This window comes from Carassius carassius, chromosome 4 (genome assembly GCF_963082965.1).
Source record: "Carassius carassius chromosome 4, fCarCar2.1, whole genome shotgun sequence".
In the NCBI taxonomy this organism is placed as follows: Eukaryota; Metazoa; Chordata; class Actinopteri; order Cypriniformes; family Cyprinidae; genus Carassius; species Carassius carassius.
In genome coordinates, this window is record NC_081758.1 from 29,163,577 (window position 1) to 29,177,788 (window position 14,212).

At 37.3% G+C, this 14,212-nt stretch overlaps 1 protein-coding gene across 2 annotated transcripts; it reads right to left on the reverse strand.

Moving 5' to 3' along the window:
* Positions 1-1,655: 1,655 nt before the first annotated feature.
* On the reverse strand, positions 1,656-7,739 carry f11r.2 (F11 receptor, tandem duplicate 2). Of its 2 annotated transcripts, XM_059548260.1 has the most exons (7): positions 7,532-7,725; positions 6,846-6,908; positions 6,550-6,666; positions 6,271-6,411; positions 5,945-6,147; positions 3,498-3,600; positions 1,656-2,008 (listed from the first exon to the last, which is right to left on the reverse strand). In XM_059548260.1, the coding sequence occupies exons 1-7, from the start codon at positions 7,572-7,574 to the stop codon at positions 1,794-1,796; spliced, it is 885 nt and encodes a 294-aa protein (XP_059404243.1). In that variant the 5' UTR covers positions 7,575-7,725; the 3' UTR covers positions 1,656-1,793. The 2 variants fall into 2 exon arrangements, with proteins under 2 accessions (XP_059404243.1, XP_059404241.1); XM_059548258.1 differs by lacking the exons at positions 1,656-2,008; positions 3,498-3,600 and adding an exon at positions 4,591-5,718 and having other exon boundaries at positions 7,532-7,739.
* Between the last annotated feature and the right edge of the window lie 6,473 nt (positions 7,740-14,212).

Genomic DNA, 14,212 nt, shown 5'->3' on the forward strand with positions numbered 1-14,212 from the left:
CTAATATAGAAATGGAACACATCATCCCTTTACTGCCACTCTGAGTCTATTCAAAATATCAGTTCACTCAAAGAAAACATTCATGCAGTCCATCATGTGTTATAAGAGAAACTTTTTGTTAACCCACAACTTATTGTTATTGTTTTCAAAACATGAGAACATCAAAACATGAGAACAGTTTCAGGTGTTTAAGAATAATAGTTTCTGTATTATTTCCTCCCCCTTCAAGTAGGCTAAATATGGGTGTTCAAATATGTTCGATTATCCGACATCTAGCCATCTTGGAATGATCTGTTATTGCAGCTTAGTTTAGATTTGTAGGAAGTTTTCATTTGTTGTATATATATATATATATAAATTTATAATAATAATAATAATTATTATTATTATTATGCAGATTCTTAAATAACACTATACGCATGGCATATATGTCAAAAAAAAAAAAAAAACCTCTCCCATATTGTCACGTGTATGTTCCATGTTTTGAGTTCCTGTATGTCCTTATTTGGTCCTTCCTGTTCCTTCATTAAGTTAATTTCATTCCAGGTGTTCTCCCTCTGTTGTCATTGATCCCAGTTGTGTCTCTTCTTCCCATGGTCAAGTTCTGTGTATAAATAGTGTTCCAGTATTGAGTTGTCTTTTAGTTCCTGTATATGCATGTTGATGATTAAATTCTATATTTGAAGAGTTCTCCTGTCCTTCCTAAGTGTAATGTGACACACACACACACAGTGTAAACACATGCAACTCACCACAGAAAAGGCAGACCGTTTATTATATATATATTTTTTTATACCATTTTACATACTCCGAATAGAAACAGACTAATATGTAAATCTCTCTCTCTCTCTCTCTCTCTCTCTCTCTCTCTCTCTATATATATATATATATATATATATATATATATATAAAGCTCTGTGGTTTGTCTGAGAGGCTGCACATATTCATTATTCAGTATCCTTCACTACACAGTGGTACTGATATAGGCGAACTGCTAAACACTTTGGTTAGAGTAGCAAAACCATGGCTATTTTTAAAGGGAAGAATACATAGCTAGATCTCAAACATTGGATCATTTATCATTGTAATATATTGTCATATTGCAGTCAAACTGCTCAGTGTAAAGACTTTAGCCATTATAGAGTTAACATAGCTTACTAGAAGCTGCTTTGAGTGTATTGTGGATGCTATGCAAATAAATATCTTGACTTGAATGAACCAATGTGAAGATTCTGACTATTAGAGATGACGAACATGATGCAAGTGATCAAATGAATGAATGAATGAGACTTAATCCATACAAACAAGTGGCTGAGTATCAACGAGCTGTCGCAAGATAACGTTTCCATACATGACTTTCTTCTATTTGTAGTGTGAGGGCTTACAGTTTAAACCACTGTATATAATAAATCTACAGAGATCAATGATTAAGACACATCTTATTTAAGTTGTTTACGATACCGAGTTTAACTTTCTTTCGAGTTCATTGGTGAATGCATACATTTTATATTATTTTATGTTTATTTGATACGAATCGTTCAACAACTTTGAATGATTTACGTTTACTGAATCAACATAATTAATGCCGACATTGATAAGGCTATGGCATGCCCATTATCAATGTCTGCAGAAAATACCTCTGCTTTTTGTTAACATTTTATTTATTTGGCTTCTCTCTCTCTCTCTCTCTCTCTCTCTCTCTCTCTCTCGGTGGTTAATAACACATTTCTGTTTATTATTTATTTTTATTGTTTTGTGGTGTGACTCATATTTAATATTGCTTTACACAGACTTTAAGGTTCCTGTCCAAGTTTTTGTAGCTCCAACTTTAACTTGGTTATTTCTAATTCTAGTTTTTGTATCTCTAGTTTTAGTTTCACCTCTTGCAACAAGAATACACCATACTGTTTTTCCAGCATGTGGTTCATGGTGGTCTTGCTTGGGACATTCTTGTTCTCAGTGCTCAAGCTGCTACTCACAGCTGGTGCTTGGCTGTTGTCCTCATCATCTATACAGGGAAAACAAAGTTAGCCCAAATGTAGCTATGTTAGAGAGAGGTTAAAACATATTTTGTAATGTGTTATAGTTATAGGCAATCCAAACAGTGATGAGTATCTAAATCAGAGGTACTAAAACAGCTTTCTTGCCTACGGAACACTAAACAGAAAAAAACAGTCAGAAAAAAACTCTACTCACAAGACTGTTAAAACAGAGCTGGGATAATGGCAAAAGGAAGTTATATTTCTTCTTTTGTTAGAGGTAATGGACTGGCCTGCTCTCACTAACTTTAAGGATTCCCCGAAACGTGTGTGATTCCTCTCCACACATCTTTACCTAAAATGTTGTCCTTTTCATTTATAATGTTAATGGCTATGTTTATGCAACCAGCCCCATATACAGGTGCATCTTAATAAATTAGAATGTTGTGGAAAAGTTCATTTATTTTAATAATTCAACTCAAATTGTCTAACTTGTGTATTAAATAAATTCAATGCACACAGACCGAAGTAGTTTAAGTCTTTGGTTCTTTTAATTGTGATGATTTTGGCTCACATTTAACATCTCAACAAATTAGAATATGGTGACATGCCAATCAGCTAATCAACTCAAAACACCTGCAAAGTTTTCCTGAGCCTTAAAAATGGTCTCTCAGTTTGGTTCACTAGGCTACACAATCATGGGGAAGACTGCTGATCTGACAGTTGTCCAGAAGACAATCATTGACACCCTTCTCAAGGAGGGTAAGCCACAAACATTCATTGCCAAAGAAGCTTGCTGTTCACAGAGTGCTGTATCCAAGCATGTTAACAGAAAGTTGAGTGGAAGGACTCACACTTCATGCTTCCTTCTGCTGACCAGCTTTTTGAAGATACTGATTTCATACCTCAGCAGTGCCACAAACTGATCACTTCCATGTTACACCGAATTGAGGCAGTAATTAAAGCAAAAGGAGCCCCTACCAAGTATTGAGTTCATGTACAGTAAATGAACATACTTTCCAGAAGGTCAACAATTCACTGAAAATGTTTTTATTACTGGTCTTATGAAGTATTCTAATTTGTTGATATAGTAAATTGGTGTTTTTTTTTGTTAAATGTGAGCCAAAATCATCACAATTAAAAGAACCAAAGACTTAAATAAATTCAGTGCACACAGACTGAAGTAGTTTAATACACCAGTTTCACGATTTGAGTTGAATTACTCAAATACATTAACTTTTCCACAACATTCTAATTTATTGAGATGCACCTGTATGCTAAGGATTTATATGTGTTTGCTTGTATAAAAAAATTGGGGAGGTAGATCTGATCAAATGTGAGAATGTGAAAGTAGCTATCCTGTAGTGCAGTGAAAACTGAAGGGAACTGAGTATGAAAAGTAACATTTTATTTGATAATGTGTTGATAATAAATTGAGAGTGTGTCCTCTGGTGACTCTGGTAGACATGTAACTGCCTCTTAGTGTCTAATTTGAAAGCACTGACAAATGTAACTTACGGACTTCCATGTTCACTGTATCTCCACACTGAGGTGCACCTTCTCCATTACTGGCCTCACAGAAATATGAACCAGTATCCAGTTTAGATATGCTCGGGAACTCCTGATTACACAAAGAAACCAATTTTACAAATATAATTTATCTTTCAGTACAATGATGAGGTATAAAACCAGAATTATACTTACACACAAAATGATATTTAAATTCCAGCAGTATAAAGTACTGAATGTTTTGATGATTGAGTTTCAATCATTTGATGTAAAAAAAAAAAACATACAGTATACACACACACTCACACGTATATATATATAAAATGGGTACAGAAAAGAATCATTCTCCTTTAAAATAATCACATTTTGTTTCTTTGCAGCCTGAAATAAAGATGGACACAGGTTTTTTTTATCCAGCTGTATTTACTCATTGCAACTTATATAACACCCAAGTAAAAGATATAACACCAATATGTCATGAAAAAAAAAACAGAATCACTGAGTTGAAAAAAAAATGATCACCCCCTCCTAAAAATAACTTTTAAAATCAATCAGGTATAGATAATCACCTTTTCAATGGCACACAAAGTCATTTAACTTTCATCTGTGATCAGCTGTGGTCAATTCGATTATCTCAGAGTCAGAATGAAAAGAGCTTTCCTGGAGCATTTCAGTCCTTGGTAATGCAACTAAAGCAGACAATCAACTGTGGGTGGCAAGGCACTGTCAAAAGATCTCTGGGATAAAACTGTGGGCATGTTAAAGTCAGGAGATGGATACAAAAAAAAAGAAAAAAGAAAAATTAAAAGGATTTATCAATGCCTAGAGGCACAGTGAATTCTATTATTAAGACATGGAAGGTATTTGGTACAACACAGACCCTCCCTGGATCAGGACCTCTCTCCAAACTGGATGAAAGAGCAGAAGAATGCTGGTCAGAGAGCCTACCAAGAGGCCTACAGCAACTCTAAAGCAGTTGCAGGAATTTATGACAAAGAGTCATCATTGTGTGCATGTGAAAACAATATCACAAATGTAGATTGTATGGGAAGGTTGCAAAAAAAAAAAAAACATTCCTCAACAATTACCACATGCTTGCACGACTGAGATTTGCCAAAAATGCACCTTTAAGATTCTATGGCAGCATGAGAAAAATTTTATTATTTGGACACTACACAAAATCCATTGTGGTTACTTTAATCCAATAAAGCTCACCATCCAAATAACACCATTCCTACAGTAAGCTGAAGAGTGTTTCAGGACATCAGTGGAAACAAATTAAATACGCTGTCAATTTTGCACATACAGGTAAGAATATTACATTGTATTTATCATTTAGAACTGTAAAGGTCTTACTTTTATTTGTGTGCAATATCAACAAAATGTTGTGCTTTTGTAAAATAAAGAAAACCAATAGGATGTGTTTGCCATCTTGGTGTTGAACAGGAGCGCTTAACAAAAATGAACTAAACCTTAGCAAATATTTTACTTTCAGGCATGATGTTTATATCTATAGAAATCTTTAAAAAACCACAAAACAAAATAATTAAAATCCAAAAAAACTCTTTCATTAGGTAATCCGTAAAGAGGCATTTCTTTTAGCATCCATGATGAGATGGCAAATCAGGATAATCAATTTAATCTTTGTCACACTGTCTCAGAAAACAGTAGTTAATTAATTAATAATTAAAAAATCTCCTTACTATTTTCCCCCAACATATTCATAGTAACTTTTACGGCAAGCTTTAGACTATTTAGCGCACTCACATCATGGTTCTGTGCACCATGGTCACAAAAACTCATAATTTGCATGCATTTTTAAGCATTGTGGTTTAAAAACAAGTGATTTAAGCCATGGGAATGCAAACAACAGCACTACATATGTGAGCTGTATGTTTCTGAGCGTGATTTCTGCAATTGGGTCGGATTGAGGTCGGGTCATATTCACACCTAAAACAAACCGTACCAGAGTTTGTTTGGAAGCAGACCAGAACCACCTCTTCAGCTGGGTTTGGTTATGGTTGTTTGGTCCACACCTGAGTGAGGTTGCTGTATTCACACCTGTCCAAAAGATCCACATCAAGGTGGGAAACGAACATGAGTTTGATTTAATCAAACCAAACAAGACAGGAGTGAATACAACCTTAAACACCATTGAAAATCTGTGAAATGACTTGAAGATTGCAGTCCACAAATGGTCACCATCAAATTTATCTGTATTTAAGCAATTCTACAGAGAAGAGTGGGGAGCGAAGTACAGACAAATTCCAACAGATTTAATTTTTTGCTTTTTAAATACAGTAAATACAGCTGGATAAAACAAAAAACTGTTTCTGTCTTCATTTCAGGCTGCAAAGCAACAAAATGGATTATTTTCTATACCCACTGTGTGTGTGTGTATGTACGTACATATGTATGTATGTATTATGTATTTTCTAGTATTGATGAACACTCACCAGGTTACCATTGAGGACGTTCATCTTGTAGGTGAGGTTCTTAAAACTGGGAAACTTGCTTGGATCTTCAGGGAGGGGAGTGTTTTCTTTGTACCACCTATAGGTGGATGGAGGGGAACCATCTGCATCATAGCAGGTCAGGCGGACATTACTTCCAGTTGTGACTGATGAAGGAATCCTGGACACAGGCTTGGAAGGAGGTACTACAGTGGAGGAAATTGGAGTCGGAATAACAAGGATTTTTGGTGTATTACATTGTTTCATCAAAGCAAAATCTTTGCTAAACAACTTATATGCACGTTTTTTTTTTCAGTACTCAAATTTACCAAGGACTGTAAGCTTGATGGTCTTCTCATCATATCCAGAATTGCCAGACACTTCACAGTCATAGTCTCCACTGTCTGCTCGTGTCACCTTGTTAAATCTCAGTCCTCCATCATCTGCAGTGATACGGCCTTCATATTCAGCTACAGAAAGAAAAATATGCATAATGGTGTATCTTTTCTTTATGTTCATTTCAATAAGACACACATCAACACACAATAAGGAAATGTTACTGCCAGGTTACAGTGATGACACTGAATGACAACAGTTTTTATCCATACCAGTTATCCGTCCATCAAAGTAGATGAAAAACTGATAGCCCTTAAGATCCTTGAACTTCCATTCTATTCTGGGTGTTTCACCAAAGTCAGCGGTGTAGGAACATTTCAAATCAACTCCTGAAAAAAATTATGTTTATGTTTTTCACATCAAAAACGAAGTCCTTGAATCACCCAAAACAGCTATTACTATTCTCGAGTGCAAAACATATACAGATAAATTTTTTTACATTTAGCTGATTACTGCCACACAGAAACAATTAGGCTGTAACTGAAAGAAAAAAGAAAATGAAACTTACCCTCATTCTCTTTCACTTTTATTGAGGGACTACCAACAACAACCGTAAAAGCGGCATGCAAGCCTGTAAACAGAAAGAGAGGGACTCAATCCTTAATCAGTATGAAAGAGATCTTTGAAATACATTACATGCATTACAAATCACATTAACAGTCATATCCAGACTGAAATGATGTTTAGACTTTATCTTCATCTAAGCCAACCACTTATTTTTTTATTTAATAGAAAAAGAAGAATCTAACAAAAGCAACATGTTGGAACCCTGGTAAACAGACTCAGAAACCATATAACCATTTAAACCATATAAGGAGAGATATTACTCTTTAATATAAGTTTTAAATGTTTTTAATGTATACATTTATTCTGAATACTCAATGCACACCCTTGCCAGGTGTTCATAATAACAGTTCAAAATAATTACTAGTTATTGAATTAGTTACTATTTTGGCCACATTTGTGAACAGTGCACAGTGACAATATTATGTTTTCTGTTATTGTAGACTTATAGCATCCAAATAAACTGTATTTAAACAAAAAATTCTACTATAGGCCTACATATTAGTAAATTATTATTAATTCAGTAAGAAAGAGAAAATCGCTGAATAACTCAGCAGACAGAAGACAGCAGTCAATGATACGACTTGATAAAAAAATATTGTGCAAGCAAATACAGAAAACATGTACTACCTGTAACTGAGATAGAGAGGCACACAAAGACAAAGGTCAACATATCCACTCTGAAATTACATAAAGCCTTCCAGAATATTTAGCTTATTAAATTAATAAATGGTTTTAAAATATTATTTTAGCAGAACATTATTGCAGTTGTTTATTTGTTAGGTCCCTTCAAAACTTTGGCAAGATAAGCTGAAAGGCAGATAGGTTACTTTGTTGCCTGTACCGCGTCTGTGATTGGTTTGTAAATGCAACACTATGACGTTCCAACTGCATGATGCAATGCAAGTAAACAGATTCAAGGCTAGACAAATAATTGGAAATCATTCTCAGAGTGAACCCTGTTTAGGAGTGCAGACTGTTCTACATGAGTCTTTGTACACTGTACATACTTAGTAAGTTACCCACTTGATAAGATGTTCAGGAACAAACATGTAAACAAGTTACAGATAAGTATAATAATAATAATAATAATAATAATAATAATAATAAATTATATATATATATGATACTTATTTAATATTAGTTTTATAATCATTTAATAATCCAAAACTTGACACTTTGCTGAAACAAGAAATTGACATTGAAATATTGCTTGGCATGGGACTTGTGTAAAATGTGATTTGAATATGTGGTAAGACTTGTTCAAATCACTTGTGAAAGTTGACTAGTTTAGTGAACAATCACAGCGTCAACTAGATAGGTTGAGAAAATACAAAAACAAGGTCATGTCGGTGCCCAGACTCTTTTTTTCTTCTCCTTTATGATAGGTTGTTTATTCATTACATAAGTACATATTATAAGTAATTGTTTGTGTCAGCAATACCCTGTACTAGTGACTTGTCTAGACATCATATAGGTGCCGTTTCCACCGCAAACCTAATATAATTTTTAAATCCTTTTTGTTGCATATCACTTTTGTGCTTGTTAACGTATGCCACTCTGTAAAATTCAAAGGTAAGTTTGAAAAGAGGTTTTGACTGATCCGTGTTTGCATTTTGAGAATGCTATCGATGTATGAGAGACAGCTTCACTTTGCCAAACTGGATCCTAATTCAACTGCTAAACTTGCACAATCACAATATCACATATCACAATATGACAGCCCAGTAGTGTGTTCAAAACTGCTGCGCATCAGTGGCTGCTGGTGCTCTGCCAACAAAGAAAAAAAAAAACAACCTCCAGTGCAGCTACACCTGCAGACAACACACTAGGAGATGAGAGTGTTCTTCAACATCCAGATCTGGATGCCATTTCAATGAGTGCATCTAATTCGCATTTCCATTACAGGACATGACCGAACATGTCAAGCAACCCCAACAACAGGATTTCTTTACAAGCTGCAGGTGTATCAAGCTGAGCGGTTGGTCTGTACTGTACATTTATCGGGCATAAGCCCAACTTCTTCAGATTATAGTTGAATGTTTAGGGATGGACAAACTGCCCGTTCAACATGTTCAGGCCTACAGGCAAACATCTGATGCTAATGTATATTTCCGGCAAATCTCTAATGCTAATACGTTTACTATGCCACGATGTAAGGACTTTGTGGCAGAATTCTCCAGTGCACTCCCAATAAAGGAGGTCAAAGTCAGCCCGTACGCTAACTGAGGCTGATTCCATTGGAGTGGGGCAGGCACCTGAGATCGAACAGCCAGTAGCAGCATTGGTGGTCTCACCTGATGAAGCAGTAAGAGGTAATGTATTCTGCCCAGTTGCACAATGTGGACATACTGACCCATGGCTGAAGAAGGCATATGAGTCAGTAGCCTATATAACTTCAGCAGAAAATACTATCCGGCAGCTGCTACTTGCATGCAACACCACATTAGAATCATTGAATGCAGACCCTTCAATACCCAGGTTCCTTCAGACTGCTCTGTTGGCTATGAGACAAATGACTTGTGAGCTTGGGGTGCTCTCAGCAACACTTCTAACAGCTCTGTACCAGGTATGGCAGGCTCAGGCAAGATTGCCTGAAGATTGTAAGAAGATGCTGAGGGAATTGCCAATTGTGCCAGGACATCATTTTGGCCCCAATTCATCTGAGGTATTAGAGAAGAGAATGAAGTTGTCTGAAGCCTAACCACAGCTGACTCAAGCCTCACGGGCTCCCTCTTTTATTATGGTTTCTTCAGCTTTTGTCTGGACATTGAAACCCTGGAAATGGTTGACATTTCTGAGGGCCGGAGTACCATTAGAAGTTGTGTGTTTTCTTTGGAACTGAGGAGTTGACGTCACTCCAATGCGACTTGTGGCAGGTGTGTGAAGATGGATAACCAGCGTCAGCAGACAAATCCCGGATGATCTCAGGTAATTAGCTGTAAATATTTTGTTAGTGGGTGACAGAAACATTCCCTTTGTGTATTATGATATTTTCTGCAAGCACTATGTAGTCCGAGTAGGCCGATATCCTGTTAACACGTGTCTTGTTAGTTTGGTTTATTTACCAATACTTTATATTTTAGGCAGTTGGGCTGCACGATAAATCACACGCGATACTTAAAGGAACACTCCGACTTTTTGGGACTTTAGCTTATTCACAGTATCCCCCAGAGTTAGATAAGTCCATACATACCTTTTTCATTTCTGTGTGTTCTGTAAGTGTTATTTGACGCACCCACCGCTAGCCTAGCTTAGCACAAAGACTGGATGTATATGGATACTGGTAGCATAGTAATCCCAATAAGTGACAAAATAATGCAAACATTTTCCTATTTACATGTTGTGATCTGTATAGTCACAGCGTGTACAAATAACAAGGCTATATGAGACAGAGACCATTTTTAATCGTATAAATACTGGGAACTATATTCTCACTAGGCGTAGGAGCACAGCTAACGTTACTTGGGCGGAGTGATTAGCGCAGCACTCGAGACGGTAAACAAAACAAACGTGACTAACTAGCTAGACATGACTCGTGATCATGGCTGACTTTGAGGAATTGTCAGACTCAGAGGAATTTTACTGTGTATCAAACCAAGATCCAGAACCATATAGTTTTGAGCCAGAATACACAGACGAGGAGTTACAAACTTTGGAAGCTGTAAGACGACGGGAGAATCAGAACGAACACGGACTGGTGGTGTAAATGTGGAACATGCCAACCTATGCCGACAGAAACCGAGTGCCTTTGTTGTAATGAATGGGACCGGGTATTGCCATCAATGTCAAGGCTTGATGACAATCAAAATATTTGCGTCACTACCACGGAAGATTTCTCTGCCCTAATACACCCGGCAGTTGTCTTTTTTTTCCCCATTGTGACAAGATCAACTGGAAGAAACGCCCCATGCCGAGTGAACCTAATGGTCAGCTGTCCACCAAGTAAGTGATTTTGTTATAATGATCATTCATAGTTCAATGAAATTTTAGTATAGCCATTGCATACAGTGTGTCACAATAATAACAATAAAGGGGATACACGGAGCCCCTATTCACATAATAGTGTCACTACTAAGGTTATATTACATTAGCATGGCACATTTACAGTATGGCTAATGTTAGTCATCTCAAAACATAACGGAACACTTACCGCAGCAACAGGTGATCTAATTTGTCCTGTCTTTATTATCGATGGGATGGCTGTATCCTTTAGCACACGTTTCATGGTCCGTGTGGCAACTTGCATTTTTTCAAAATAGTCGTCTACTGTACAGTAAAATGTTCAGAGCAAACGAAATACTTTGTGATTGTGTTTTCAGGTGTGTTTGGATCTATTTCCAGAGCAAGTAGCCATCGATTCATCAGGTCAGCGTTTGTGGTTGGAATTCTATGAAACATCATAGCAGACATGGGGACTTGTGACTTGGTGACTTGGACTCGAGTCGACTCGAGTCGCTATTTTTAAGACTTGTGACTTGACTTGACAAAAAATAAAATACTTGAGACTTGACTCGGACTTGGAAGTTAAAGACTCGGGACTTGACTTGACTTGAGACAGGATGACTTGAATGACTTGAGTGTTAATCACATTATGTTTTCAGTTTGAATATAAAATATATAAAGTATTTTTAAAAAATAAAATTGATTACTCAGCTGGAGCGCAGGCTGAGAATCGCGTTGTCATGTCATGACATCATCAGTCATGCCCTCTCTACCTTACGCAGACCACGCCCACTTAGATCAGATATCACATCACATCAACATCTCAGCTTGAGGGGTACTGAGGGTCATCGCTTTTGTCGTCAATAATTCGCGCCTAAAAACGCGTGGAAATCGCTAGTCGCGCCGCTTTCTCATTGTTTCCAAAGCGCTCGGGCAGTTGCGCCCCTGAGGCGTCGAGCGTGTCGCACCGCGTGCGAGTCGCGACCGCGTTGCTTCCATTATGAGCGCGCATACCGGTGGCGCATACATGGTGGGATAGGCCACATCGTGCTCGGCTTGCAGACAAGACTCTCGAATCTTATATTTTGCAAGTGCAATACCTTGTAATAGAGGTAATGACTTACGGATGTACTCTGAGAGAGAGAGAGAGAGAGAGAGTGTGTGTGTGTGTGTGTGTGTGTGTGTGTGTGTGAGAGAGAGAGAGAGTGAGAGAGAAACACACTCGTGCTTCACCTGATGAAGGAAACCCAAACTGAGTCTGACTCCAATCACAACCCCAACATTCAGAAACTAATTTACAAAAATCTGAAGTATAATTATTATGAAAAATGAAAAAAATGAATTTGAGCTCCAAACCAAACTCCAGTGTTATTCGGCCCTAAACAGAACCACAAAACTGGCAAATTACTTATCACTCAAGCAATTAAAAGAAAGACAAATCCTTTCAAAATATCGACTCGGTGATCATGATTTGGAAATAGAGATTGGTAGACATAAAAGATCCTGGCTACCGAGAGAAGAGAGGCAAACACTGTGAGCTGAATCAAACAGAGGATGAGAAACACTTCCTTCTTGTCTGTCCCAAATTCAGCACTACAAGAGAAACATTCTTCCCACAGTTTGAAGCTTTGAATCCTTCATTCTTGTCTCTAAATGACTCGGAGAAACTACTCTATATACTTGGAGAGAATGAGACGGCAGTCACAATAGCTACTAAATATTTATACACCATACGAAAGGGATCATTTATTGTATTCAACTGTTTTATTTTATATTCTTAATTCTATATAAATACTATTATTAATATAAGAAATATTATCTGCTGCTGCTATTTTTATTGTATTTTATTGTAATCATATTTTATTCTGTATCTAAATGCTAAATTTGGCAATACTGTAACTCAAATGTCATGCCAATAAAGCAACTTGAACTTGAGAGAGAGAGAGAGAGAGAGGAGAAATGTAAGAAAGTTTAATGTTGTATGTAAACTGTGTGTGAGGGGTTAAGTTGTGGCCTAATGGTTAGAGAGTCGGACTCCCAATCGAAAGGTTGTGAGTTCGAGTCCCGGGCCGGCAGGAATTGTGGGTGGGGGGAGTGCATGTACAGTTCTCTCTCCACCTTCAATACCATGACTTAGGTGCCCTTGAGCAAGGCATTGAACCCCCAACTGCTCCCTGGGCGCCGCAGCATAAATGGCTGCCCACTGCTCCGGGTGTGTGTTCACAGTGTGTGTGTGTGTGTGTGTTCACTGCTCTGTGTGTGTGCACTTTGGATGGGTTAAATGTAGAGCACGAATTCTGAGTATGGGTCACCATACTTGGCTGAATGTCATGTCACGTCGTGAGAGAGAGAGAGAGAGAGGGGTCCTCTCCTTCAGAGAGGAGTCTGTTGGATGTTTAGCTGTTATTTGTTTTATGGACTCAATGTTGAAAATGTAAAACATTTCTGTTGGCAGAAGTGAAAAATAAATAATTTTATGAAGTTTCAATTTTGTTTGATTCCATGATGTATTTTACTGAACATGAGTATTTACAATGCAAATCCAAATTATTTTAATTTACTGTTACTTATATCTTGTCTTTAACTTTATTAAGATCAGATTCTGCAGGTAAAATTACAATAATAAGGTGACTTGACTTGGACTTGACTTGACTTACTACAGGACTTGACTTGACTTGACTTGACATAACTTGTGACTTGACTTGACTTGCCCAAGAAAAAAATACTTGGGACTTACTTGAGACTTGAAGGTTAAGACTTGAGACTTACTTGAGACTTGCACATGTGTGACTTGGTCCCATCTCTGCATCATAGTAATACCTGGTCTCCCCTGTTTATTGTCGCAGTTATTTACAATACAGCGAACACCCATGATTGTACACTTTAAATCTACTATCTAGTAATTGCTGACTCTATTACTCCAACTCTGAGCGAACTCTCTTCTCCTCACCACGGCGCGTCTCGTGTGCAGCGCTAATCACTCCGCCCAAGTAACGTTAGCTGTGCTCCTATGCCTAGTGAGAATATAGTTCCCAGTATTTATACAATTAAAAATGGTCTCTGTCTCATATAGCCTTGTTATTTTTACACGCTGTGACTATACAGATCACAACATGTAAATAGGAAAATGTTTGAATTATTTTGTCACTTATTGGGATTACTATGCTACCAGTATCCATTTACATCTAGTCTTTGTGCTAAGCTAGGTTAGCGGTGGGTGCGTCAAATAACACTTACAGAACGCACAGAAATGAAAAAGGTATGTATGGACTTATCTGTGAATAAGCTAAAGTCCCAAAAAGTCGGAGTGTTCCTTTAATTTATCTTGTCAGTAAAGCCACTGCGGTCAAGCCAGCCGCCAAGTAG